Below are 22,599 nucleotides of genomic sequence, written 5' to 3' on the forward strand. Positions count from 1 at the left end.
ACTTGAAATACATGTTGTTCGTGCAATCCGGCCTTTAAGCGGCCTTCACCCATTATTACTATGCATTTATAGTTCATTAATTTATACTTCATTCTAGCGTAAGCGTGCATGTTTATACTTCAATACTCAACACTACTATCAAAGTTGCTAAGTTGGCAACACTGAATACACGTGTGTCGTCCTCTTTATTTAAATTGTTTTGCGTCTCCGTGTGTTCACTGGTTATCCCAATTTTAACTTCACGTTACGATGACTTGTGGGTAATTCCCTTCCTTGGAGAAAGGGTTCATAAAGTGCTCATAACGTCTACCAGAGTTAAAACACTCAACGATTTGACAATGGGAAAGAACTATACCCTCAGCGAGTTAGCGGGGAAGCACCGTGAAGTTTAGGATTTGGCGAAGTTATTTGACCTTGAAGGCGTTATACTTCATCCGTACTATTGTCTGCAGCTCTCCACCAATCGGTGACCTCAGAATTAAATATCCCTCCTCTCAGCAACGGACCGCACTCCCATTAGCCAATAGTCTTTAAGTAGAAGCATGACGCCATTGACGCAAATAGTACAGTTTCTGTAGCCAATCATTTCTAGGGGTCATTGTCCGTCGTCCAATCATAGAGCCGGTAATGGAAACAGGCACCGCCTTAGCGCCGCACACTTCTTCTTCTTTGGTGCTACTGTATTTAACTTCCGGCTTCATCGTCCTCTGTAAATCACAACGTGAGTATCTACCGTTAGCAATTCATTTTACGTAATAAGAGATTTAGTTGAAAATATATTAACTATTGGCGTATTTTTAGCATTTGAAATACCCCTAGGTAATCTTTGTTTCCCTTTACAAATAGCAGCCGTTTGTTTTAAGCCTGTCAGTTGCTGTTTGGTAGCTAGCTAGCTTAGCTAAATTTTTAATACAGGCTTGTAACATTAGCTCACGTTAGTTGAGGCAGGTTTCAAGAAATTCGTGACATCTTCGTAAGAAAGCCTAGTTAAGCCACTCAACGCTATGGTTTATTTCTATTAGCCGGTCTTTCTTAGCTGCTGCTGCTGCTCTGAACTCCCTATGAATGAACATGACATGTGTGAAAGGTTAAAGGGGCATTCAGCCTACTATACACGTGAAGATTATTTACACCCTCCGGTTTGTATCACTCAGCCGCAGCCCGGTGGCACTTTCTTTTTAATCCCCGTTTTTGCTTTGAGGGTAGCTTTAAACATTTAGAGAATATAACCTCCTTTATCTCATTAGGGTGCCTTATGTTATATGAGTTATAAGAAATTACCAGTCAGTGACTTGTAAAATAGCGTTCACGTCAACAACACGGTCGTCTGCGAAGGCTTTAATTAACTGACTTAAATAATACCTGTTAAAATCACAGGTATTATCCCCTTTAATCAGCCTTTCTAGATAATTAAACACTAATGAATGATCATGCTAGTTTGTCAGTGAGCTGTGTTTTTAACGTTGACTCCCAACTCACCCTCTCTCATCCCCTAACGTCTCCCTCCAGAATGGGCAGTGTTTTGGCTGCCAGCTCCCCCAACCCCCCACCACCCACATCCGGTGGGGCCGCCTCCCCCGGGCTGACGGTGCCGCCGGGCTTTGGGATGCCCCCAGTTATACCTTCCAGTGGGGAAGCTTCAGGACAGGAGCAGGAGGATGACAGCCGCTTACCTAACCCCGGTACATTCGACGAGTGCCATCGCAAGTGCAAAGGTGAGGGGCAATAACTGAAGACCGTCACAACAGGTGTTGTTTGGCTTCTTATGCCTTGACTCAATTTAGAAATACACTAAATCATTTATAAGCTGCTGTCCTTTATTATGTGTCTATTCTGCATTTTCTTTTCTTCTCAGAGGTTTTCCCAATGCAGATGGAGGGCGTCAGGCTATTTGTCAACAAGGGCCTCAGCAACCACTTCCAGGTCAGTTGAGTTTGTTGTTACACACTGACACCAACGGTTTCCCTCTAACTGCCAAACAAAATATAGTTCACGCAGTTTTCCTTGGAGATCTTAGTCCTCGATGTGCACTCTCTTTAAGGTGAATCACACTCTGCTGCTGAGCACCACGGGAGATTCCACCTACAGGTTCGGTGCCACGTACGTCGGAACAAAGCAGATGGGTCCGGCAGAGGTGCACATCTCCTCTAAAAGTAGTTATATATATACGTTTAGATATTCTTTACTCATGAACTGTAAAACCAACTCTGGTTGTGGATCAGTTTTTTCCAGTCATGGTTGGAGACATAGACAACAGTGGGAGCCTCAACGCCCAGATCATCCACCAGATCGCCAACGGAGTGCGATCCAAACTCGCCTTCCAGGTAAACTCCTCTTTTGGATCTTTTTTATTTAAGTTATTCCTCTTGTTTTTACTTTGACACTTAATTCTATTGAATATTCCCTGAGTTCTCACCGTGGATGATTGCTAATTCTTCACATATATGGTATTTGGGTCCATAACTAGTTCTGAAATGAGGTGACAACACACGTTTTTCAAGGAGAGATTAACGTTTCTTTTGACACGAGCTGTTAAAGACAATCTAAGTAAAACGTAATTGATCAACTTTGAGCTTTGGGTCTTTTTAGCTTCTTTCAGACGAGTAGAAAAGGAAACATCCCAAATTCAGCAGGACTCGCATCCACCAACAACTTCTTCATTTCTCTGTTGTTAGGGTCTTTCTAGGGTTTGTTCTTATAATTCACGTTATTTATTCAACAATGTATTACTAATACATGGAGGTAATAGTTTTTTGTGACAGTCGACAGTCTTTGTGCAGTAATAAAGAACCTTTTGATAAAAGCCGTTGTCTACCGACATTTATGACACTATTTAATAAGCAAAATAGAGGTCATAACTCCATTGACGGTTTATGCAACATCTTCATATTTTTGGGGAGTGTTTCCGGCTGGTGCCCTTCGTCACATGATCCTGACGAATCACCCGAAACAACCCAACAGATTGTCTTTTGTTCTCCCCGCACGGTTTTGAAGTTGTGACAGGACGCATCATTCTGATCGTGTCGTTGTCGTCCTCAGACTCAGCAGCAAAAGTTTGTGAACTGGCAATGCGACGCTGAGTTTAAGGGAGAAGATTATACTGCAACGGTTACTATTGGAAACCCCGACGTCCTCGTGGGCTCCGGTAGGTCTGCAGTCACCGCTTTGTCCTCCGGGGACTGAACTCTCGCTCGGTCCTGACACCCGGCCGCCTCGCGCTCACTGCTGTCGTCCCTTGTGTCAGGTATTGTTGTAACGCACTACCTCCAGTCCATAACGCCGGCTCTGGCTCTGGGAGGGGAGCTGGTTTACCACAGCAGGCCGGGAGAGGAGGGCACCGTGATGTCTTTAGCGGGCCGATACACAGGTGAGACACCGGCAGAGGCTGTAACGATAAATTGTTGTTGTTTTGTCATTCGGTTCAACCCCTATTGACTTGGCCCCCTTCTGTGCAGGCAGCAACTACATCGCCACGTTGACACTGGGCTCGGCGGGAGCTCACGCGTCGTACTATCACAAAGCCAACGAGCAGGTAACTCGGGCTCCGTTGACACGCACGCAGGTTACTGCTCGGGGTTGATTGTGAGAGCGTGTCGGGTGATTTGTAATTCCCTTAACGTGACTAAACGCTCCCGTCGGTGAGCCATTAGTGAGGCCGTGTTTCATCAAGCTGCTCCCATCAGGTCCTAACTGTCTGCTGCTCTTCCACAGCTGCAGGTCGGTGTGGAGTTGGAGGCGAGCACCCGCATGCAAGACACCAGCGTGTCCTTCGGCTACCAGCTAGATGTACCTAAAGCTAATTTGCTGTTTAAAGGTGCGTCAAATACAGCATTCAACATTACTGTTTTTCAGGGGTGCAAAATTCGCCGTTTTTGTTTCAAAATAGGTAATTTGTGTGATTCATGTAGATCTTCAATAAAAATATTTTTGAGGGGGGGGGTTCGGTCCTCCAAGTAATCTGCGAACGCAAGCTGTCATGAATATTTTTTTCAAGCTTGTTCGTTTGGCCAACTCGTGTCATCATGTCATCTTGGGGTCTATAGCTGCCTAGATGCCGTAATAGACAGGAGTGACGTTCGTACGCTGTAAGAACGTCAGTCTTTCTAACGTAGGCTAACGTGCTAATGTCAGTTGGCTGACAGACGCCTCGCAAATCACATCAACCATTTTTGCTGGTCACAATAACGGTGTTATCGGATAGTACAGTGTCTATTTCTCGGGAACTTTAGAAAAATCTAAGCGAGAAAACAACGAAAAATGTACCTACCATACCTTCACATTAATAAATCCTAAAATAAATAATGGGAAATCAACGGAGAAATCAAAGGCTCTGATATCAATGTAATCTTAGCGAATGAGGGGTGAGAAGCCCCCTCCCTCCCTCTTGCTAATATTTATTCTGTTCATCCAAAGTGAAATCTATTCTTGAGGTTCCAAAGCAATTTGTCTTTGAATGTGAGTAGTCGATCGATGTCCCGTCGTATTTCTTACTTTGTCTGAAGACACTCTAATATCGTGTCCCTCCAGGTTCAGTAGACAGTAACTGGGTCGTTGGTGCAACGTTAGAAAAGAAGCTGCTCCCGCTGCCGCTCTCTCTGGTCCTCTGCACCTTCCTCAACCACCAGAAGAACAAGTTCCAGTGCGGCTTCGGGGTCACCATCGGCTAGAGTGAACGCAGACGAGCAGACTCCGCCATGTACAACGCCGTGTTTGTATGTGTGTGTGTGTGTGTGTGTGTCCCATCACTTCTTCAGTCATCGCCTTACTGCTATCAGAAGGTAGTAAAGCTCTAGGTAAATAAAATTGGAGGCGTTTAATCCTGTAAGAATCGTAGCCTGAATGATTAGAAGTTAAACAATGATTGGTGAGAATTTGTTGACTGTGGACTCCTGGTGCAAACCAGTAGGCAGTGGAAACACATAAAGAGACATTACAGAATTCCGGAACTGCTTGTTTTATTCACTGAGTTTAGTGCCTGACGATCGAGTCTTGAGTTTTATTCTTTTTCTTTTTTTTTACTGTAAATCTGTCTTGGCGTCCAGCGAATGAAATCGTTGTCCTTTTGTTTGTTTAAAAGTGATTTATTGGTTACTAACCAGTTTACCAGTCAACACTGCATGTCACACAATCCATCAATGTTTTGTTGCCTTTTTTATGTTACATATGCATCAGTATATATATGATCTGTATATACCTCTTGGAAACTGATAAATGCCATTTCTTACAAAAAAAACCAACATGCACACTTTGGTCGTTTCTTTCAGTTGTCTCGTTTCTCGTGGGCGTCACGTGACGAGTGCTCAGTCGTTTACGTTTAATAATCATTCATTCAGCTAGAAACACGACTGTTACTAAACATGGTGACAACTTCTTATGGTCCTGTACTTAATGCTCAAATGGAGTTGTGAAATCATTTGCAGGCTATGGAATGCTTATTTTTTATATATAAACATATTTGGATTAACAGGAATAAATTATTTATATATATATATATATATATATATATTTATATATAAAGAAAATATGTGAAAAGCGTTTTAAACTAAAACTGAGTCCTTAAACTAAGACAGAAAAAAATCAATCTTATTTGTTCAGAGACCATTTGTATCATATCAGTAACTTGTGAAATACATTATTGAACATTTCTCTTCAGTGAAAGAATGAGTGCTAATTAAACTACGAGACTGAACTTGTTTGCCTGATTTTTATTTAGTCAAATATACATTTGGTCAAGTAGAAATAAATATTTTCTGAGTGGAGGCAGCGTGTCCCTTTACTGGGTGGTCTTGGTGAAAGACTCCCACAGAGCAGCCAGCTGAGCCTGCAGGTCCTGAGCGCTGACTTCCAGCTTGGCCTTCAGCTCCTCTCCTCTCTGAACCAGGTTCTGCTGGATCTCCTGGGTCTTCTGGTTCAGCTGGACCTCGAAGCTCTGGGTCAGGGGGACCATGCTCTTCTGAAACTCGTCCAGGCTCTGCTCCATCTTCTCCTTGATCTCCTCTGTGTAGGGGACCATCTGGGCCTGCAGCTGGCTCATGCTCTTGTCCAGCTGCGCCCTCAGCTCCTGGCTCCTCTGCAGCACGACGGCCTTCAGGGCCTCGGGGTCCATGGCCTCCACGTAGGGGGTGGCGTCCTTCTTCAGCTCCTCCACCTGCCTCTGGAGGCTGGCCACCAGCTCCTCAGCCTGGGGCCTCAGGGTGGCGCTCACGGCGGTCAGATCCTTCTCCAGGCGGGCCTTCAGCTGCTCGGTCTCCTGGGTGAACCGGGTCATGTACTCCTGGGTCAGAGGAGCCGCCTGATTCCGCAGAGCAACTGTGTACTGATTGACTGTGTCGGCGCTCTGGGAGATCATGGTGCTGAGCAACACAGAGGAGGAGTTGTTAGGATTCCATACAGTCTTAATGATAACAGTGCGTTTACGACGCCACTAAGCTTCCTTATAGCTCTTACTTCACGTCCTGTCCCAGCTGAGACTGTCTGATCTGCGTCAGGGAGTCCTCGGCGGTGAGGGTCGCTTTAGAAACGTAGTCCCAGAATGCATCTTTCACCAAATCCAGGCTGCTCTTGGGCGGCTCCTGCCACAGGATGTTGCCGTGGCAGACTGTGGATGAAAGGCAGCTTTTGTAGAAAGACGGACTACTTGTGGTTCATATTTATTTCATGAAAAAGACATTCACTCACCAGAGAAAAGTGCGAGAACCACAAGTACCTTCATGATTCAATTTGGCTCTGTTGGATAAAGAAAATGATTTAATTGGTTTGAAAGTAATACTTTGACATGTTTATCTATGAGGTATTTACATAATTGTTACCTTACAGAGTGGCAGCTGGTCCCTTATTCACTCGAGTCGAGTCAATGACTTGTGGTGAGCAGACGTCCGTGCCGGCCTTTTGTAGCCGTGTCGAGGGGTAAAGTCCTCCTCTGCTCGCCCCGCTGGACAGATTCCTGTCACGACTGTCATTCCACGTCATAGTGTGTGACATCGCCTTGTCGTTTTGTGATACATACATACATATATTCAAGCTAATGCATTGGATTTGAATATTAAACACATGTATGTGTATGTATGTTCTTTTTGTGACGACCTGATGAGATTATTCACCAGCTTTGTGCTCTGCTTTTGGTCTCATCGACTCATCGCGTGGGAAATATCTGCCTCTCTGCTGCTAAATGCTCCACTTAGTTCATCCAGGTGTTCGCACAACAAAGTATAAAACTTAAACAATCGATCATGACGTTCGCTCAGACACTTCTAAGGAAATCAGAAAACCATATTCCTTTGTCCCCAAAAGCCATTTGGTTATGTACTTTTGCCATTTGATGTATTCCCTTGGCTAATGTAGGCATCTTATGAAGAAAACAGTATTGACTGGGGCGTCTTCAGCTATGTCCACCGCACCTTATAATTGGCTTCACCATTACTTTGTGCGTCACAGTCACAGTTGGATGTGTATCAGTAATTCCCCCCCGGGGGCAAAGAAGTATGCTCCTCTGCGTTTGTCAGCAGGGAAAATGAGACTTAACATTGTTAAGAATAATCTGCTAGTCAGATTACACAACAGGGTCAAAGTCCTGCTCTCATTTCACTGACAACAGTAGCCTTTGTAACGAAGCTAAGAGCTTCATGTGTGTATGTTTACTCTGCGATGGAGTAATCAACATGAACAATACAGTAATGAGGAATGAGCCTTATTATCTTCTCTGTCGACATTTCTTACCCCCGTGTCACAGAGATGTTACATAACGAGTGACCCTAATTTGTGCCCCATGTTACAATCAAAATGTGATGTAATGTGACAATTACAATATTATATTGTATTGATTATTAGCTATATTCTCTGTGTATGTATATGTATATATATATATATACATATATAGCTCATACATATATAGCTCTGGGCCTATCAAGATAACTTCTGTTTTTTTAGTTTAGAGTTTAGCATCAGGAAGTTGCCGGTCATCCAAGTTTTGATGTCTCCAAGACATTCTTGAAGTCTAATAAGCTGGTCCGTCTCTTCTGGCTTGATCGACAGATACAGTTGAGTATCGTCTGCATAACAATGGAAGATTATGCTGTGTTTCCTGATAAGATTGGTGGTCTTTGAGGATTCACCGTTTACAAGCACAAACTGGGATCGATCCGATAGGTAGGATTTAAACCAGCTGAGTGCAGTTCCTTTGATATCAATCAAATGTTCTAGTCTCTGCAACAGGATACAATGGTCTATGGTATCAAATGCGGCACTGAGGTCCAGCAAGACAAGAAAAGAGATGAGTCCTTGGTCCGATGCAAGTAGAAGATCATTCGTAATTTTCACCAGTGCTGTTTCTGTACTATGATGCGCTCGAAATCCTGACTGGAAATCCTCGAATAAAGCATCGTTTGGTAAAAAGTCACATAATTAATTTGCGATGGATTTCTCAAGGATCTTTGAGAAGAGAAAGGCCTGTAGTCAGCCAACACCTATGGAGCAAGAGTAGGTTTCTTAAGAAGAGGAATCCGGCTGACTTTGATGATCCTCCGACCTTGTTACACCACATTTTTTTACTTTTCATCTTGCACTACCATCCGAACAACCATCCGAACAACCTTTAATGTGACTGGTACATATTTTAGTTAAAATTTTACATTCATCAATAGTTGTTTTCTTGAAGAATAGACACACAAGGTGTTACTTAAAAACATTACACCAATTACTGGGTATGACTCATGTGTGCGTGTTTCTGAGCGATGTGCAATGACATGTAGGCTACACAAGGTTTCGTCAGACAGTGGTGACATCGTAGTCCACTGTTACCACAGTTACTGTGATGTGGAAGCAGCAGTGACAGCGAGGCACTTAGCGGTGAACTTTGCTCCTGCGTTTCCTCTGCAAGACTCTGCTGCCTATATATACTCAGCCATGAGACACAGACACACACACACACTGAACGCTCACTGACTGACAAGCATCCGCACAGGTATTTATCTAAAATAACCACAAAGAGCAGTCGCAGTCATGAAGGTCATCGTGGTACTCGCCCTCGCTGTTTTCACTGGTGAGAGACCATTTTTCAGTTTTTGTGAAAATCAACAACATTTAAGTGGGAGACGAAGTATTCCGTCTTCCACGTGGCAATGAATGCATTTGACTTTGTTCTCTCAGCAGGTTGCAATGCCAACATCATGTGGCAAAACCAGCCCAAGAGCCACGTGGACCAGTTGAAAGATGCTTTTGAGGACTATGTCGACAAGGCTACCGCCGGGCACCCTCTTAGTCAGATCAGAGAGCTGGGAGCAAAAGTGCAGTAGGTGTCTCAAAGGCAGATGATATTTTTCAGGGAAATTAATGCAGAATAAACATTCATGGTATCAATAAGTTACAGTTAGTCAGCTTGAAGCGGGTGATAAATCCACAGAGAAGAGAGTTTCCGGTGCCTGATCTCTCATTGTGTCTCTGCAGCACCCTCATCACTGAGAGCGCAGACGCCATCAACAAGCTCACCAACCCTCTCTGGACTCAGGTGGCTCCTCTGACCCAGGAGCTCATGTCTAAGTTTACCCAGGAGGCCGAGCAGCTGAAGACCCGTCTAGAGAAGGACCTGACCTCCATGGGACACAGCCTGCGACCCCACGCCGAGAACATGGACGCCGAGGCCCTGAAGGCCGTCGTGCTGCAGAGGAGCCAGGAGCTGAGGGCGCAGCTGGACAAGAGCATGAGCCAGCTGCAGGCCCAGATGGTCCCCTACGCCGAGGAGATCAAGGAGAAGATGGAGCAGAGCCTGGACGAGTTTCAGAAGAGCATGGTCCCCCTGACCCAGAGCTTCGAGATCCAGCTGAACCAGAAGACCCAGGAGATCCAGCAGAACCTGGCTCAGAGAGGAGAGGAGCTGAGGGCCAAGCTGGAAATTGACGGCCAGAACCTGAAGAGGCAGCTGGCTGCTCTGTGGGAGTCTTAACAAGATGTCCCAGTAAATGGACTAGTATCTCTTCTGAGTTTATGGGACAAATACAAAAGTGCAATACCTCATTTTTTTTCTTTATGGATGAAAGATGCTCTTCAAGGATCGAATATTTTCTCTGTCTGTGTTGCTGTTTACTATAAGATTTCACCTGTAACAATAAATTGCTAAAATGTATTTTCTTTGTGTTCATCAGTTCAAAAAAGGGCTATAAATCAAGAATGGAACCTCCTGTTTCACCACGTTTCCAACAAATATATTACCATCTAAATTAAAAGTAACTTTTTGTACACTTACTTAATACTCTGTCTCTGCTTTGAGTGGTGTGACCAGGAGCTATTTTTAGCTAATATCTTCAAACCTCAAGTAGATTTTCTTGTGTAACTGTAACATCAATGAGTCAGATGGTCCCCTTTGCCATCATGCTCCACTTGTGCAATTGATACATTTTTGCCACTCCAAGTAACTTGGATAAAAATAAATAAAATGCAATGTTTTGATAATATATCATAATCATTTGCCCACTAAAACCCACAGATGATAACGGCAGTACAGTATTACCAAAGTATATATAAATAAAGACAACAATGCTCCACATTCGCAAGGACGTTGAGGATTGTTTTGTCCCCCAAATATTTAACCATTCATCATTTGTGATTTTCAAATTCCTGTTCCCATTTTCCATCAGGTGTTGATATAAGGTCGATATGATTTTGTATTTCTTTGAGTTGTAGACTCCCAATATGGTTGTAATAATTCCTTTGTTACCCTGTTTAATATTGTGCTTTATTTTGCTGTTAAAAAATCCCTTAATTGTAGATATCTGAAGTGGTCCTGGTTATTTAGCGTGTATTTGTCTTTCAGCTCCTGGAAGCTTACCATACTTCCATCTTTGATCACTGTGCACATTGCTGTTATTCCATATGAGATCCATTGTTTAAACCTCTGATCAAGAATACCTGGAATAAGTTGTGTATCGTAGGCTATCCATCGTGGGGGCCCGAGCTCCTCCTCTAATCGTTTTTTCCTTATTACTTTAAACCACAGCTTTGTAAATCGGGGGACAACGTCCATCTGTTCATAGATGTTTTGCCGTACTTCTGTCTCCAACAAGGCTTTGTATTTCCCTTCCTTCTAGATTTTTCCACTTTGCTTGGTAATCGTTGGTACACCAGTATATTATTGGTCTAATTTGAGCTGACAGGTTTGTTGCCCTGAGGTTTGGTAGTGACATCCCCCCTTCATTTTTCCATCTGTAATGTTTCATATTTAATTCTTGGCTTTTGGCCATTCCATATAAACCTTAAAATCATTTGATCCCAAGCTCTGAATTGCTTCTCAGAGATCTCGATTGGAAGTAATTGGAAGAAGAATAGGGGTTTTGGAAATATGCTCATTTTTAAACTATCTATCCGTAGGCTGAGATCTAACGGGAGGACAGCCCACCTCTCCATGTCACTCCTAATGTCTTCATCCACTTACAGTACAGTTGGCTTTGTGTAGATCATCAATACTTTTTGTTATAGTTACTCCGAGGTATGTCATACTTTTAGAACTCCATTTTAAATTAAGTGTTTGTTGTATATTTTCCGAAGGTTTATAATTTAGAGTTAAGAGGGTTCTGTATCCAGAATAAGAACAGAACATCTCAAGTTGATCGATTAATACAGGCGGGCGTCTGTCGGGGGCCTCCAGGTAACAGATCAAGTCATCTGCAAAAAGCCCAATAATATGTTCATCCTTTCCAATCTTTATCCCATCAAGGTCTGTATTCTGCCCAACTGCTTGTGCAAGGGGTTCTATAAAGATAGCAAATAGAGTTGGTGAGAGACAACATCCCTGCCTGGTGGACGGCTCTGGTGCTGTCAGGCAGAGTGACGTTTATTATCCCTGCAGTTGGGTTATGGTAGAGTGTTTTGACACATTGAATATCTATTTCACTTAGTCCACATTTCTCCAATACCTGGAATAGAAAATTCCAGTTTACCCTGTCGAATGCCTTTTCTGCATCAAGGCTTATTAAGGCTGCAGTAATGTTTTTACTATTAATGTGTTCAATTTTGTTCTCCGTAATCCGTAATCCAACCTTTTATTGCTTTTGAACTACTAAAATAAAGCCGTACCTGTGATTTCTTGTCACTGGTTGGATTTTCTTCTAAATAGGTCAAAATGATTTGAAAGGCTCTGAAGAAAGAGGATTTTGTGTGAGGACATATTCCTTTATTTTATTTACCACCCCAGGTTCAGATCCTTGGTCAACAACACAAAAACAACATCTACTTTGTACACATTAACAGAGCACTCATAGTGCACACAAATCTTCTAATGGTTAATAATCTCTGTTTAGGACACGAGAACATTTCCACACGTACACACAATAAAGTATTTCATTAATTACCCCAATCCCTGCTGAAGGTAGATTATTGAGAGGGTATAAAAGTTGGATAAATGCTGGCGGTGGTTGTTAAAGCACCCAATAACGTGAACTTTGGCCTTTCTCTTGTTGTCAAAATAATTGTGCTTCTGATGGTGCGCAGTTCACATTTCTGTTGCTGTGACTAAATTATTTTAATTACAGCATTTAATTAAATGTTTGCACAAACTTCCCTGCATTTCATTTAAGAGTGAAACTGTGGAATCAAACTGTCCCCCTGATGACCCCATGGACCCATGGACCCCATGAAGTCTCCTAGTTTTTGACGTGTGCTTGAGTGTGTACTTTCAGTGTGTGACGTGGAGCTAAGATCACACACAGACACACACGCACACACTGCAATAAAAGATAACAGCACCGCACTTCATGATGAGAACTTCGGACGCAGGTCATCGATCCTCCCGACCGGATTGCATTAAAGCCCCGTGAACTGTATAAATACTGAGTGACAAGCGTCGTCCGTTTCACAATCGTCATTGATTTGGATCACTGAGGTAAGTCGCACAGCTGGTCGGTCTCAAAGATTTTGATTTGAATAAAAAGTTATAGCGATTCATTGCACCTCTTTGTTTTTTAAGGAGGTGATGTTCAATGGGTAAACATTCTAGCGTTCTGTAAAGAACTACAGAATTTCATTTAATGTTTAAAATATAATTTGACCTGTTATATTATATATCACAGTTGTCATCATGAGGGTCTTGGCTGTAATCCTTGGGCTGGCTGTCCTATCAGGTGAGTCCAAAATGTCTTCTCAGTGACACTTTTTCACAAAATCCTTCAATCAAATGACACTGCAAGTGTTTCACTCTGCAGACCGACGCATCGGGTCTCCCATCTTTTTTCCCCATTTCAAATATTCGTCTGAACGGAATCTCTGACATTGCCCGTCTCTGTCCAAAAGGCTGCCATGCCAGAAGCGTGCCCGGGGAGGGTTGGAAGAAACCCTGGGAGGAAGCGGTCGACAGGTTCAACGATTACTTCACGGACCTGAACTCGCAGGCCGAGGAAGTGGTGGAGACCATCAGGAGCTCGCAGATCAGCCGAGAACTGGAGTGAGTGACAGAAAGCTGTCAGAGTGATGCATCAGGTTCTTTGCACCTTTAACCAATGTGTGAACGTTTTATCCTGCGTGCTACGGCACCCACGTCGTCTTTGACGGACTGCTGACGTTGTTAGTGTTTTAATACACACCACTTTCTCACAGAAACATTTCAAATTGATTCCACAAGAGTATCGCTGCAGTCCCCAACCAGAGCTTAACTAGCATTTTCTCTGTTGATTTCGTATTTTTTAGTTTGTGGTAATACTGTGAAAAGGACAAAGCATTGTGTATCTGACTTTTTGCCCACTGGTCTGAGAGACGAGTAGGTTGGAAAGCATCAGCACACTCTTGCTTGGTTTCACAACACACATTGCTGAGTCCAAGGAGGTTGACAATCAGCGCGTGAGTGTGTGGTGACACGTGTATCGTGCACTCTGATCTCAAGTCCGCATCTACGACTTCTCATATGGACCGTTATCTGTTATCAGTCCAAGCCACTATTCAATCTCTCCTCTTCTGTAAAAATCCTCAGATTTCTGAACACGAGTGGGCTCAAAACAAACAGAGCTTCTGCTTTATTTCTTATTTCGCCTTTGTTTGTTCTTAAACCCCTTTGGTTCCCTCCGCCACCAGCACCCTGATCCAGGACAGCATGTCCGAGCTGGCCATGTACAAGGACGACCTGCAGACCAAGCTGGCGCCCTTCACTCAGGACTCTGCAGAGAACCTGGGCAGGGACCTGCAGAAGCTGACCAACAAGCTGGGCGATCACATGAGCGAGGCCCGCGAGCAGATGGCCAAGTACAGCCAGGAGCTGCAGACCATGATGGAGCAGAACGCCGAGGACGTGCGGGTCAGGGTGTCGGCCTACACCCGCAAGATGAAGAAGCGCCTCAGCAAGGACACGCAGGACATCAAGAGGTGAGTGGGAGGAGCCTGCTGGAGGCTGATGGGGAACTCCGTCCACAGAGCATCTCCGACTTTTACCAGTCAAAACTTTTCTAATACTTCATCCTAATCTATGTTTTAGTTCTAAATTACATTCTATGGAATAAAGCTTTTGTGTTTGAGTCTCTTTCTTCTGTTTCTGTCGCAGACGGGTTTCAGATTTCCTTGAGGAGGTCCAATCCAGGGGCTCGAGCAACATGGAGGACGTGAGGTCGCGCTTGGACCCGTACTTTGTTCAGGTGCGTGACAACGCTCAGGCCAAGATCACCGCCCTGAACAATCTACTGAAGTCGCAGGCGGAGAACGTGAAGGACAAGATTCAGACCGCGGCCCAGGACGTCAAGGACCGGTTCGAGAAGACTGCCGAAGACATGCGATCCACCCTGGAGGACAAGATGGAGGAACTGAAGAGCTGGTTTTCAGCCCAGACTCAATAATCAGCAATAGCATGTTGCACTGTAATACGTCTGTTTAATCGTCACCTGTTTCATCACTTAACATACTCTGTATGTGTCCGAAGACCCTTCAATAAAAACATACAAAAATAGCTCACAATCGTTTGCACATTATATCAAAACAAAAACATATTTGGAGAATTTTCAGTTGTCTTACATTCGGCACTGCAATTGTTCTGTTTATTACTAGCATTATAACTAGCATTATTTATGATAATTAGGGCAATTTCACTCCAAAAAATACCCGTGCACATGCTCACACAGTGAGCGTACATTTAGATCTGTTTGGAATCTGCTCCAAATCCTTTGCTGTGTGAGATCTGAGAGCCTTTTTGTTGCGTCCACGCGGCTCTCAACATGGTGACAACAATGCTTGTAGCTAACAGTGCTAACGGTGCTAACGGTGCAATACACTGACAGACCCCACAGGGTTTGGAAAACAACTCACGCTAAGAGGGAGGACAACTGTATTCTCAGCTAGATAAAAGTCCATTATGTATTATATAAAAACGATAGCTTTTACCCACAGTAGCAGCCAATGCTGTTACCGTCCCGCCTATGGACGTACGTTAATATGCATTATGTATTTGTTGTGTCGGCTGGTTTCTTGTTGATCCGTCTGTGTTCTTATACACAGTCTACGGTCAAATTCTACTATTTCCTGAGACTGTCACATTGAGGTTGAAACAGTGCCAGAATACACTACTCAAGTAAAGACATGCAGTGATAGTTAACACTAAAAGTAGCCCAACGGCACAAAAAAACTGCTCAGGGACATTATTATTAGTACTTTTGGATCATTCCAAGCAGTTCATATTTTTTTCAATCGCGAAGGTTAAGGACAAGTCTCTTGAAACATACTTTTAATAGTGTCGATTTTATTGATATAATAAAATTGTCAACAGCTGAAAATAAACTCTTTAAATCTCTAAAACACAGTAGCATGGTTTATGAAATGTGAGCAGCAGCTTTGGCCAAACACGTGAAGCCACTGCAGCAGAAAGGTGTTCAATGAGTGTTGAGTAAGTAGCACGATCTACTCAACCGTGTAAAAGAGTAATATTAATAACTTGAACCAGGATTGTATCGACCTTCAGGGAACCTCCTGCTCCACACACACACACGCACACGCGCACGCGCACACACACACACGCACACGCACACACACACGCACGCACACACGCACGCACACAGAGTGACACTTCAGACAGTGTGCAGTCGCAGAACGAGTGGCTCGTGAAATAAAAAAGGAAAAACACCAATCCTCAGAAGTTGATTTAATTCAGACTTAAAATATAAACAACAAAGTGTTAAAGTTTTAACAATTGTTAAGAATATTGCTTATAAGTTACCTTCATAACCCACGTCCTCATACGGCCGGCAAACCTAATAAAAATATTAATAAGAGTGCACCGGAAATGTGTTTTTCTGTGCAAGTAAACCTTTTTAGTTTGTGCGGTAATGTAGGCAAAGCTTTTCCGCAAAACACTTTAGCGGCACTTTAAATTCAAGGCACAGCAGCTCGAGTACTGACATACGGCACATGAGTACAGTACATCAGTTGAGAAACGACTACAGGGCTGGTGACGGGGACAAAATCCTCAACGACTCTTTTGTCACAATCTTGGATCCCCACAGAGCTGGTAAAGACATTTCTAGGCGTCTCTCTCGATTGTAGCGGATGCCGGAAAAGATGACGTGCAGTGGAGGTTTCAAGTGCAGTGTCCCTAAGCGTCCTCTACATCCTCCTTTTCGTCCCCCTAATTCTCGCTGACTTGTTTGCCCTTTCTCAAATCCACCGTACCCCTCCCTCATCACGTCGATAAAGCTCAGCCTGACTGACTGCCGCTCGGAGGCGTCTCCCCCGGCTTTGGCCGCTTGCGAAGGTTTCCCTGCTGAAAAATGGTCCTCATTTGCTCCACGCAGATATCGGCGGCGACCTCCGTCTCCTTGGCGAGCTGGTAGAGGCTGAGGAAGCCGTGCGGCAGGTCCTCCACCACCGTCAGGCTCACGGGCTGGCCCATGTCGCGCAGCTTCTTGGCAAACATCACCGAGTCGTCCAGCAGGGCGTCCAGAGCGGAGGCCTGCGGAGGAAACGCGGCGAGGAGTCAGGGAACGAGGCGCCTATTGCAGTTCTACGGATTCAACAAATGAAGCCGTGTGTTTTTGCATGAAACTACACACCAGAACACCGATACACTTAACCGGACTTATCTTAAATTGTCCTTCTGGGTGATGTGAACACTTACCACTATGTGAACAGGCGGCAGGCCTCGCAGCAGGCTGGCTGGAGCCAGCAGGGGCGACACAAACGGGTTCCTGATGATGGGGCAGGACGTCGGGCGGACAAAGGCCAGGCACTCGGAGCGCATGGGCTCAAAGCCCTCTGGGTAATCCACCTGAGCGCCGCACTGTGCGGCGGGGTTGCGAGCCGCGCCGCCTGTGGGCCCCCTCTGCGCCGAGGAAAGGGAGCGCGTCCCCCCCGTCGTCCGCATGGGGTCCAGAAAGGACTGGATCCAGTTGGAGGCTCCCTGGGTGAGATCGCTGAGCAGTGCGGCGGTGTCTCGGCCCAGAGCGCTCAGGCTGCCGCTGCTCGCCGCCGTCTGCACCGTCTGGGAGTGAGCACCTGAGAAAGGAACGCGCGAGCGCTTAGCGAGGCTGACGTCCGTCTGACCTCATACATTACGAAATCCAACACATTTAGGAATATACTCCTTTTTTTTTTTGAATAACACTATCCAGATTTCTTTTTCTACAATGGGAAATAAAGCTTTCGCTCAATAATACACAATGACAACAAGATATCCTCGACACAATATGACAAGATCTGCTACAATGTTACGCTTCCCAAAGACGGTTATGTGAGTCTCCCTGTGCAGGTCACATGATCACTGTGCCCTTGGATTTTGACATTGATTTGCTTTCATAGTTGAGTCACACAGCATTTTATGTAAAACTTTTCCGACAAGCTAACCGGAAAATTATCTTATGTTAGACGAGGCGGGAAAAAATGCTGTGGGCACACGCACACGCGCACACACACACACATACCTGCATAGGCATTGATGCACTTAGTGAGGACACCGAGAGGTAACAGCGGATCGATGAGAGTGAGCAGGCGGGAGGGCGAGGCATCTGTGGTGAGCAAGGTGGCGGGGTAGGCGGCCATGATGCCGTCGGGGACTCGGACTCCGCTGCAGATGGCCTTCATGGACACGGTGATGCAGAGGTTTCCCCCGGCGCTGTCGCCCGCCAGGCAAACGCGCTCCGCCGTGGAGCCTGAGACACACGGACGGGACGGTTAGCGCACGATCAACGGGAATGTTAACACGGTCGGTAACAGAACAGAACATGTTCAATACTAACATTACATGCTGGAATGGTTTTCGTTCCTTTTATCATCAGAGCATATTGAAAGCGTTTGGATGTAAGACAGACACAATAACCAGAAACAATGAGGCACATTCTACTGTAGAGATAATAAGTCACATGCCATAATTAGGACACAAAATGTCCCTCCTACTGGGGGACAAACGGTAAACCACGTATGAAATGTCCATTTGCAATATACATCTGCAAAGGGCACATCTGGAAAGGTGCACACATTGTCTATTTCTTTCTGTGGAAATACAGCCGTCCCTAGAACGGCACGCCCATATCTGGCCAGAAGTATGTGCACGTGTCAGTAAATCCCCTAATATGATCAGTTCATCATAACAAAAGACTTCTCCCTGCTGGTTGGCTACGGCCCGTGTGGTCTGAGAGTGCGGCGGCGTGCACACACCCAGCAGGTGGCAGTTGTTCAGAGCCCAGCAGTAGGCGTAGAAGCATTCCTCCAGAGCTCTGGGAAATGGTGCTTCAGGGGACAGCGAGTAGTCCACGGAGAGGATGGGCACGCCCAGCGCCTTAGACCAACTCCGCAGATAATTCTGAGTCGTGAGGAGGGTGAATGACAATCGTGCTTGTGTTTATAAAAGGATTAGGAATACGAGCAGTAGTATTAATCCTGCAAAAATCCAGCGTTTGCGGTGCCGAACCTCGTGGGATCTGGACGTCTGGGCCACGAAGCCGCCTCCGTGGAAGTGGATGAGCAGCCAGGGGGAGCGAGGTTGCTTCTGGACCCAGGGGAGGTGGGACGCGGAGATGGTCGGGGGGTCGCCCCGTGAATAAGCAAGCAGCTCTTCGCTCTCCTAAAAAAGGGGACAAGTCACAGGGTAACTACCGAAAAAAGATTTGAGAGGAAAATCCCTTTGTCAAGATCATGCCAGGTTATTTGCAGATTTCCTCACATAACAAGAGACAGGAATGTGTCCCAAGCAATTCTTCATAGGAATATTTGTCTCGGTAAATCTAAAGGCTGGTCCAGAGTTGTATTCCTCACCACATCCCTTTGCTGCACATGTGGAGCCTCACCTGTCCTTCTCGCAGCTCACAGGAGATCAGACGCATGTGCACTGGGCCGGGGCCCCAGTGGGCTATCGGAGGGGACACGGTGGCTGTTAGGCTGGGGTCCGAGGCCAGCGGGAGTTGGAGAGGGACAGGAGGCACGCTCAGGGTGAAGTTCACCTGCACCGGGTAGGAGGCTATCCTGCTGAAGCCCTGCAGGGAGAAAGACACGCCGTTAAAACAGTAAAAAGGGCCGCGGCGGAGTCCAGTTGGCAGAAGGATAATTGACCCTGCCTACTGCTAAAACGCCGGACTCTGTGAGGTTCCAGAAGGACTTCCAGAACTGCATGTCCAGGTTCTGGGTGATGCGTTCAAACTCGGCGCCCCGCAGCTCCGGATCGATGACGTACTTTCCCGACGTGAGGAGGGAGAGGGCCGCCAAGCCTGAAGGACGAGGGAAAAGCCTTGTGAAAAAGCTCCTTCGGTACCATGACATTGTGCACAAAACCAAGACTTACTCAAACCCGACTGCTGTTTGCTGTACGTCTCCCCATATGTTACCATGCTTATGACAACAGTCTGGAGGAATGGACGTAGAGCCGGCGAGAACTGCGACAAGAAACGAAGGGCGGATACAACGTGGATCTCTCTACCTAAAAGCGAAACAGCTTTTCCATCCCTTCAAAACGGCTGTTTGGGATCTGATTTATTCGGCCACCCCCGACGAGAAGTACTCGAGGAGCGGTCAGAGTGATCGACAGACTTACAAAGCTATTCAAATAATTCTCTTGTGAGAAAGCCAACGTTAGGGTGCTAATAATTGGACAAAAATGGCCGACCTGAAAGCCCAGGCAGCGGCCGTAGAAGCAGGCCTTGTGCATGGAGCTGTACTCCCGGACGAACTGGCGGCTCAGGTCCCCGTCCTGCAGGGAGTACAGCTGGCCGTAGCCGTTGTCGTGGACCAGCTGCTCGGCCAGGTGCAGCAACGCGCGCAGCTGGCACAGCGCGCTGCAGTACGCCTCCATCTCAGACGCGTTGTGCTCCGCCCGGAAGAAGGCACTGTTGTAGTTGGAGGCGATGTAACGTCCCTTGTGGATGATGTGCAAAAGGCAAGACAGCAGGACCTGAAGGAGGGAGAAAAAAAAGCAACGGGACTATTGCGGAGAAGGTAGAGGAAACGGGTGGATGTTTAATATTTTCGGTACTATGAACAATTAAAAAAAGTTTGCGAACTTTGAGAAAACTGTCGACCACACAACGAAAAGACATGTTACATGTGACACCTTTCTGCTGTAAACAAGTCAGCGGTGGGCGGAGCAATGCACGCAGTCATCGGTTTCAGCCATACCTTGGCCAGGGTGCGGTAGCCATTCCCGGGCGTCTGTGCATCGAAGTCGTAATGGTGGAAGATGGCGCTGAAGCTGGCGATCACGGGCTCCAGGGCTCGGCCGTGCTCCTGAATGTCTCTCATGCACGTGACCAGACGCGTGGCAACGGCGCCGTACGGCAAGTCGGAGGGCCCGCACAAGATGGAAACGTTGTCCTCACATACTATCTCCAAGGCTGCAAACACGGCCTTGTAATCCATATCTGAGGCTTGGGAGGGGAAGAGACAAGAGCACCCTTATTTGACCTCCTCTCTATCGACGTCTGCAGCTCTCGACTCATGTGATGCCTGGAAGGTGAAGGGACCATCACATCAAAGGGTATTCGCAATGACCTCATCTGCCGTGTTGTAGTCGTGTTATCTGCTGGGTCAGGGGTTGAAGTTGCACTAGAGTCTGGAGAGTTCAAACTAAGAAAGTCAGGATTAGCCGGAGAGGATTTTATACACAACAAAAGTCCACGTGGAGCTTTATTTTAATAATGACGCGGACGAGACAAAATCAGCAGGTGTCTTGCTAAATCGTGCAGATCTGTTGTCAGATTGATTGCAAATATTGAAAACGGTCTCCTCTCTTTTCTAGTCAACTGATGGGTGCATGACCAATACACGAGAATACAAGAGCTTTCCTCATGGCAGGTATGATTAAGTATGACGCACCACATCCATCGATCTTACCTTTTAAAATCAACTTTTTCCTCAAAAACAACCAGATTCCAACTATTGGCTCTAAAGAATATCATAACCAGGCGTACAAGACAAATACTTCTTTCTATCTAACAATAACGTCATATGACCTCAGAAAACCACGAATTGCGAAAGGGGAACGAATGAGATATGAATGCGCACGTGTCTCGTGCATTCAAATGCATTCATGGTGGATGTTACCCCGTTAAAGAATAGCATACTCTATATTATACATTCTACATAATTAGATTACAGTAGATTACAAACTAAACATATTTTTGAACGCCTGGAATAAAAACAAATAATCACGCATTTAGAGTCAACTTCATTTTCACTTATTCGGTTGATGAGTTTTCGGTTTCTGTTTCCCGGGACTCGGTCGTTGAGCCCCTTTGTTGCCCGGCTGGACGAGGCGGTTCCAGTGAACGGCGTGGAAGCCCCCGGTGTCCCGGAGCGGCCTCTTTCAGCCACGAACAGCTGATCGGTGACGTAAACGGTCAACAGTCAACACCGATCGGCTCCCCGTGACGTTAAAACGCATCTTCGGGGTTTGCTGCACCTCTAATATCTTCCTCCGCAGTCACATCTCCTCCATTCCTTCACGCACACGTTATTCACATTACCGTGGTCACCGGTCCGGGAACCGACCGCCGGCCGGACGGTGACGGCTTCTCACGCGACTCCAAGTTGGGGGGGCAAACTGTCGACCACCCGCTCGCTCCACTAACAAACACCCGTTTTAACATTCAACGACGTCGTTTCGCCTTCGCCTCAAACAGCCTCCGTCCCGCCGAAACACGACACGGTTCTTAAGTTAAACAGACTTCTCTCACCGACCGTGGAGTCATCCGAGCCGCCGCCTCCCCCTTGATGTTCCGGTGTGCGCGCGCGCGCGAGGGGTAACGTCACGTGACCGGAACGCAAGGCACCCGCGACGCGCGTGCACGGGCGAGCGGACTGAAAAGGCCTACAGGTGAGCTAAGCGAGCACACGCGTCACGTGACTAACGCGAACGCCTGTTGGCGGTGCTCAGGTGGCGTCCAGGTGTTAATATCGAACACTGGACAGTTTGATATATTATATCATTTCATATTTGAACATTACAGTACACTTGTGCACATGCGTTTTTTTATTTATGTTTATTTGTTTTTATGTTTATTGTATGTGTAACATAGGTTTCTGATTCTGATACAGATTTGAGGTACTTGTACTTTACTCGAGCTGTTTCTTTTAATTTGCATTATAATGTTTCTCCCCTAAAGTGGAGGGAAATACTGTACTTTTTGTTTCAATAACGTTTATTTTATTTATTTGATAGCTTCA

General features: G+C 45.8%; 5 protein-coding genes across 11 annotated transcripts; 3 read left to right on the forward strand and 2 right to left on the reverse strand.

Annotated features, from left to right (window-relative positions):
- Positions 1 to 550: 550 nt before the first annotated feature.
- On the forward strand, positions 551 to 5,689 carry tomm40l (translocase of outer mitochondrial membrane 40 homolog, like). Its single transcript, XM_040188517.2, has 10 exons — positions 551 to 721; positions 1,510 to 1,715; positions 1,856 to 1,923; positions 2,042 to 2,134; positions 2,223 to 2,324; positions 3,040 to 3,145; positions 3,245 to 3,367; positions 3,456 to 3,532; positions 3,712 to 3,814; positions 4,528 to 5,689. The coding sequence occupies exons 2-10, from the start codon at positions 1,511 to 1,513 to the stop codon at positions 4,665 to 4,667; spliced, it is 1,017 nt and encodes a 338-aa protein (XP_040044451.2). The 5' UTR covers positions 551 to 721; position 1,510; the 3' UTR covers positions 4,668 to 5,689.
- A 1-nt stretch (position 5,690) lies between these two features.
- LOC120826339 (uncharacterized) lies at positions 5,691 to 6,965 on the reverse strand. Of its 2 annotated transcripts, none has more exons than XM_040188520.2 (4): positions 6,810 to 6,965; positions 6,679 to 6,726; positions 6,448 to 6,598; positions 5,691 to 6,353 (listed from the first exon to the last, which is right to left on the reverse strand). In XM_040188520.2, the coding sequence occupies exons 2-4, from the start codon at positions 6,710 to 6,712 to the stop codon at positions 5,774 to 5,776; spliced, it is 765 nt and encodes a 254-aa protein (XP_040044454.1). In that variant the 5' UTR covers positions 6,713 to 6,726; positions 6,810 to 6,965; the 3' UTR covers positions 5,691 to 5,773. The 2 variants fall into 2 exon arrangements, with proteins under 2 accessions (XP_040044454.1, XP_040044455.1); XM_040188521.2 differs by having other exon boundaries at positions 6,815 to 6,910.
- Positions 6,966 to 8,866: 1,901 nt separating this feature from the next.
- Positions 8,867 to 10,117, forward strand: LOC120826340 (uncharacterized). Of its 2 annotated transcripts, none has more exons than XM_040188522.2 (3): positions 8,867 to 9,037; positions 9,145 to 9,286; positions 9,442 to 10,117. In XM_040188522.2, the coding sequence occupies exons 1-3, from the start codon at positions 8,998 to 9,000 to the stop codon at positions 9,935 to 9,937; spliced, it is 678 nt and encodes a 225-aa protein (XP_040044456.1). In that variant the 5' UTR covers positions 8,867 to 8,997; the 3' UTR covers positions 9,938 to 10,117. The 2 variants fall into 2 exon arrangements, with proteins under 2 accessions (XP_040044456.1, XP_040044457.1); XM_040188523.2 differs by having other exon boundaries at positions 9,148 to 9,286.
- A 2,570-nt stretch (positions 10,118 to 12,687) lies between these two features.
- apoea (apolipoprotein Ea) lies at positions 12,688 to 14,911 on the forward strand. Its single transcript, XM_040188519.2, has 5 exons — positions 12,688 to 12,868; positions 13,056 to 13,106; positions 13,276 to 13,426; positions 14,050 to 14,337; positions 14,513 to 14,911. The coding sequence occupies exons 2-5, from the start codon at positions 13,064 to 13,066 to the stop codon at positions 14,799 to 14,801; spliced, it is 771 nt and encodes a 256-aa protein (XP_040044453.1). The 5' UTR covers positions 12,688 to 12,868; positions 13,056 to 13,063; the 3' UTR covers positions 14,802 to 14,911.
- Positions 14,912 to 16,081: 1,170 nt separating this feature from the next.
- lipea (lipase, hormone-sensitive a) lies at positions 16,082 to 22,290 on the reverse strand. Of its 5 annotated transcripts, none has more exons than XM_040188516.2 (11): positions 22,110 to 22,290; positions 20,554 to 20,801; positions 20,045 to 20,329; positions 19,724 to 19,814; positions 19,504 to 19,649; positions 19,233 to 19,418; positions 18,857 to 19,009; positions 18,604 to 18,748; positions 17,871 to 18,098; positions 17,069 to 17,445; positions 16,082 to 16,903 (listed from the first exon to the last, which is right to left on the reverse strand). In XM_040188516.2, exons 2-11 carry the CDS (start codon positions 20,791 to 20,793, stop codon positions 16,649 to 16,651), a joined length of 2,106 nt encoding a protein of 701 aa, XP_040044450.2. In that variant the 5' UTR covers positions 20,794 to 20,801; positions 22,110 to 22,290; the 3' UTR covers positions 16,082 to 16,648. The 5 variants fall into 5 exon arrangements, with proteins under 5 accessions (XP_040044450.2, XP_077936925.1, XP_077936926.1 ...); XM_078080799.1 differs by having other exon boundaries at positions 21,900 to 22,277; XM_078080800.1 differs by having other exon boundaries at positions 22,114 to 22,216.
- Positions 22,291 to 22,599: the final 309 nt, after the last annotated feature.

This window comes from Gasterosteus aculeatus, chromosome 10, assembly GCF_964276395.1.
Source record: "Gasterosteus aculeatus chromosome 10, fGasAcu3.hap1.1, whole genome shotgun sequence".
Taxonomy (NCBI): Eukaryota; Metazoa; Chordata; class Actinopteri; order Perciformes; family Gasterosteidae; genus Gasterosteus; species Gasterosteus aculeatus.

Coding starts and splice junctions, on each gene's coding strand:
- tomm40l (XM_040188517.2), top strand. CDS start 1,511: ATGGGCAGTGTTTTGGCTGCCAGCTCCCCCAACCCCCCACCACCCACA. Junction 2,325..3,039: donor GATCCAAACTCGCCTTCCAG/GTAAACTCCTCT, acceptor TGTCGTCCTCAG/ACTCAGCAGCAAAAGTTTGT. Junction 3,368..3,455: donor TTTAGCGGGCCGATACACAG/GTGAGACACCGG, acceptor CCTTCTGTGCAG/GCAGCAACTACATCGCCACG.
- LOC120826339 (XM_040188520.2), bottom strand. CDS start 6,712: ATGAAGGTACTTGTGGTTCTCGCACTTTTCTCTG. Junction 6,599..6,678: donor GGTTCTCGCACTTTTCTCTG/GTGAGTGAATGT, acceptor TTTCATCCACAG/TCTGCCACGGCAACATCCTG. Junction 6,354..6,447: donor CAGCTGGGACAGGACGTGAA/GTAAGAGCTATA, acceptor TGTGTTGCTCAG/CACCATGATCTCCCAGAGCG.
- LOC120826340 (XM_040188522.2), top strand. CDS start 8,998: ATGAAGGTCATCGTGGTACTCGCCCTCGCTGTTTTCACTG. Junction 9,038..9,144: donor CGCCCTCGCTGTTTTCACTG/GTGAGAGACCAT, acceptor TTGTTCTCTCAG/CAGGTTGCAATGCCAACATC. Junction 9,287..9,441: donor GAGCTGGGAGCAAAAGTGCA/GTAGGTGTCTCA, acceptor GTGTCTCTGCAG/CACCCTCATCACTGAGAGCG.
- apoea (XM_040188519.2), top strand. CDS start 13,064: ATGAGGGTCTTGGCTGTAATCCTTGGGCTGGCTGTCCTATCAG. Junction 13,107..13,275: donor TGGGCTGGCTGTCCTATCAG/GTGAGTCCAAAA, acceptor TCTGTCCAAAAG/GCTGCCATGCCAGAAGCGTG. Junction 13,427..14,049: donor CAGATCAGCCGAGAACTGGA/GTGAGTGACAGA, acceptor CTCCGCCACCAG/CACCCTGATCCAGGACAGCA.
- lipea (XM_040188516.2), bottom strand. CDS start 20,793: ATGGATTACAAGGCCGTGTTTGCAGCCTTGGAGATAGTATGTGAGGAC. Junction 18,749..18,856: donor AGACGTCCAGATCCCACGAG/GTTCGGCACCGC, acceptor CTCACGACTCAG/AATTATCTGCGGAGTTGGTC. Junction 16,904..17,068: donor TGCCGCCTGTTCACATAGTG/GTAAGTGTTCAC, acceptor TTTCCTCCGCAG/GCCTCCGCTCTGGACGCCCT.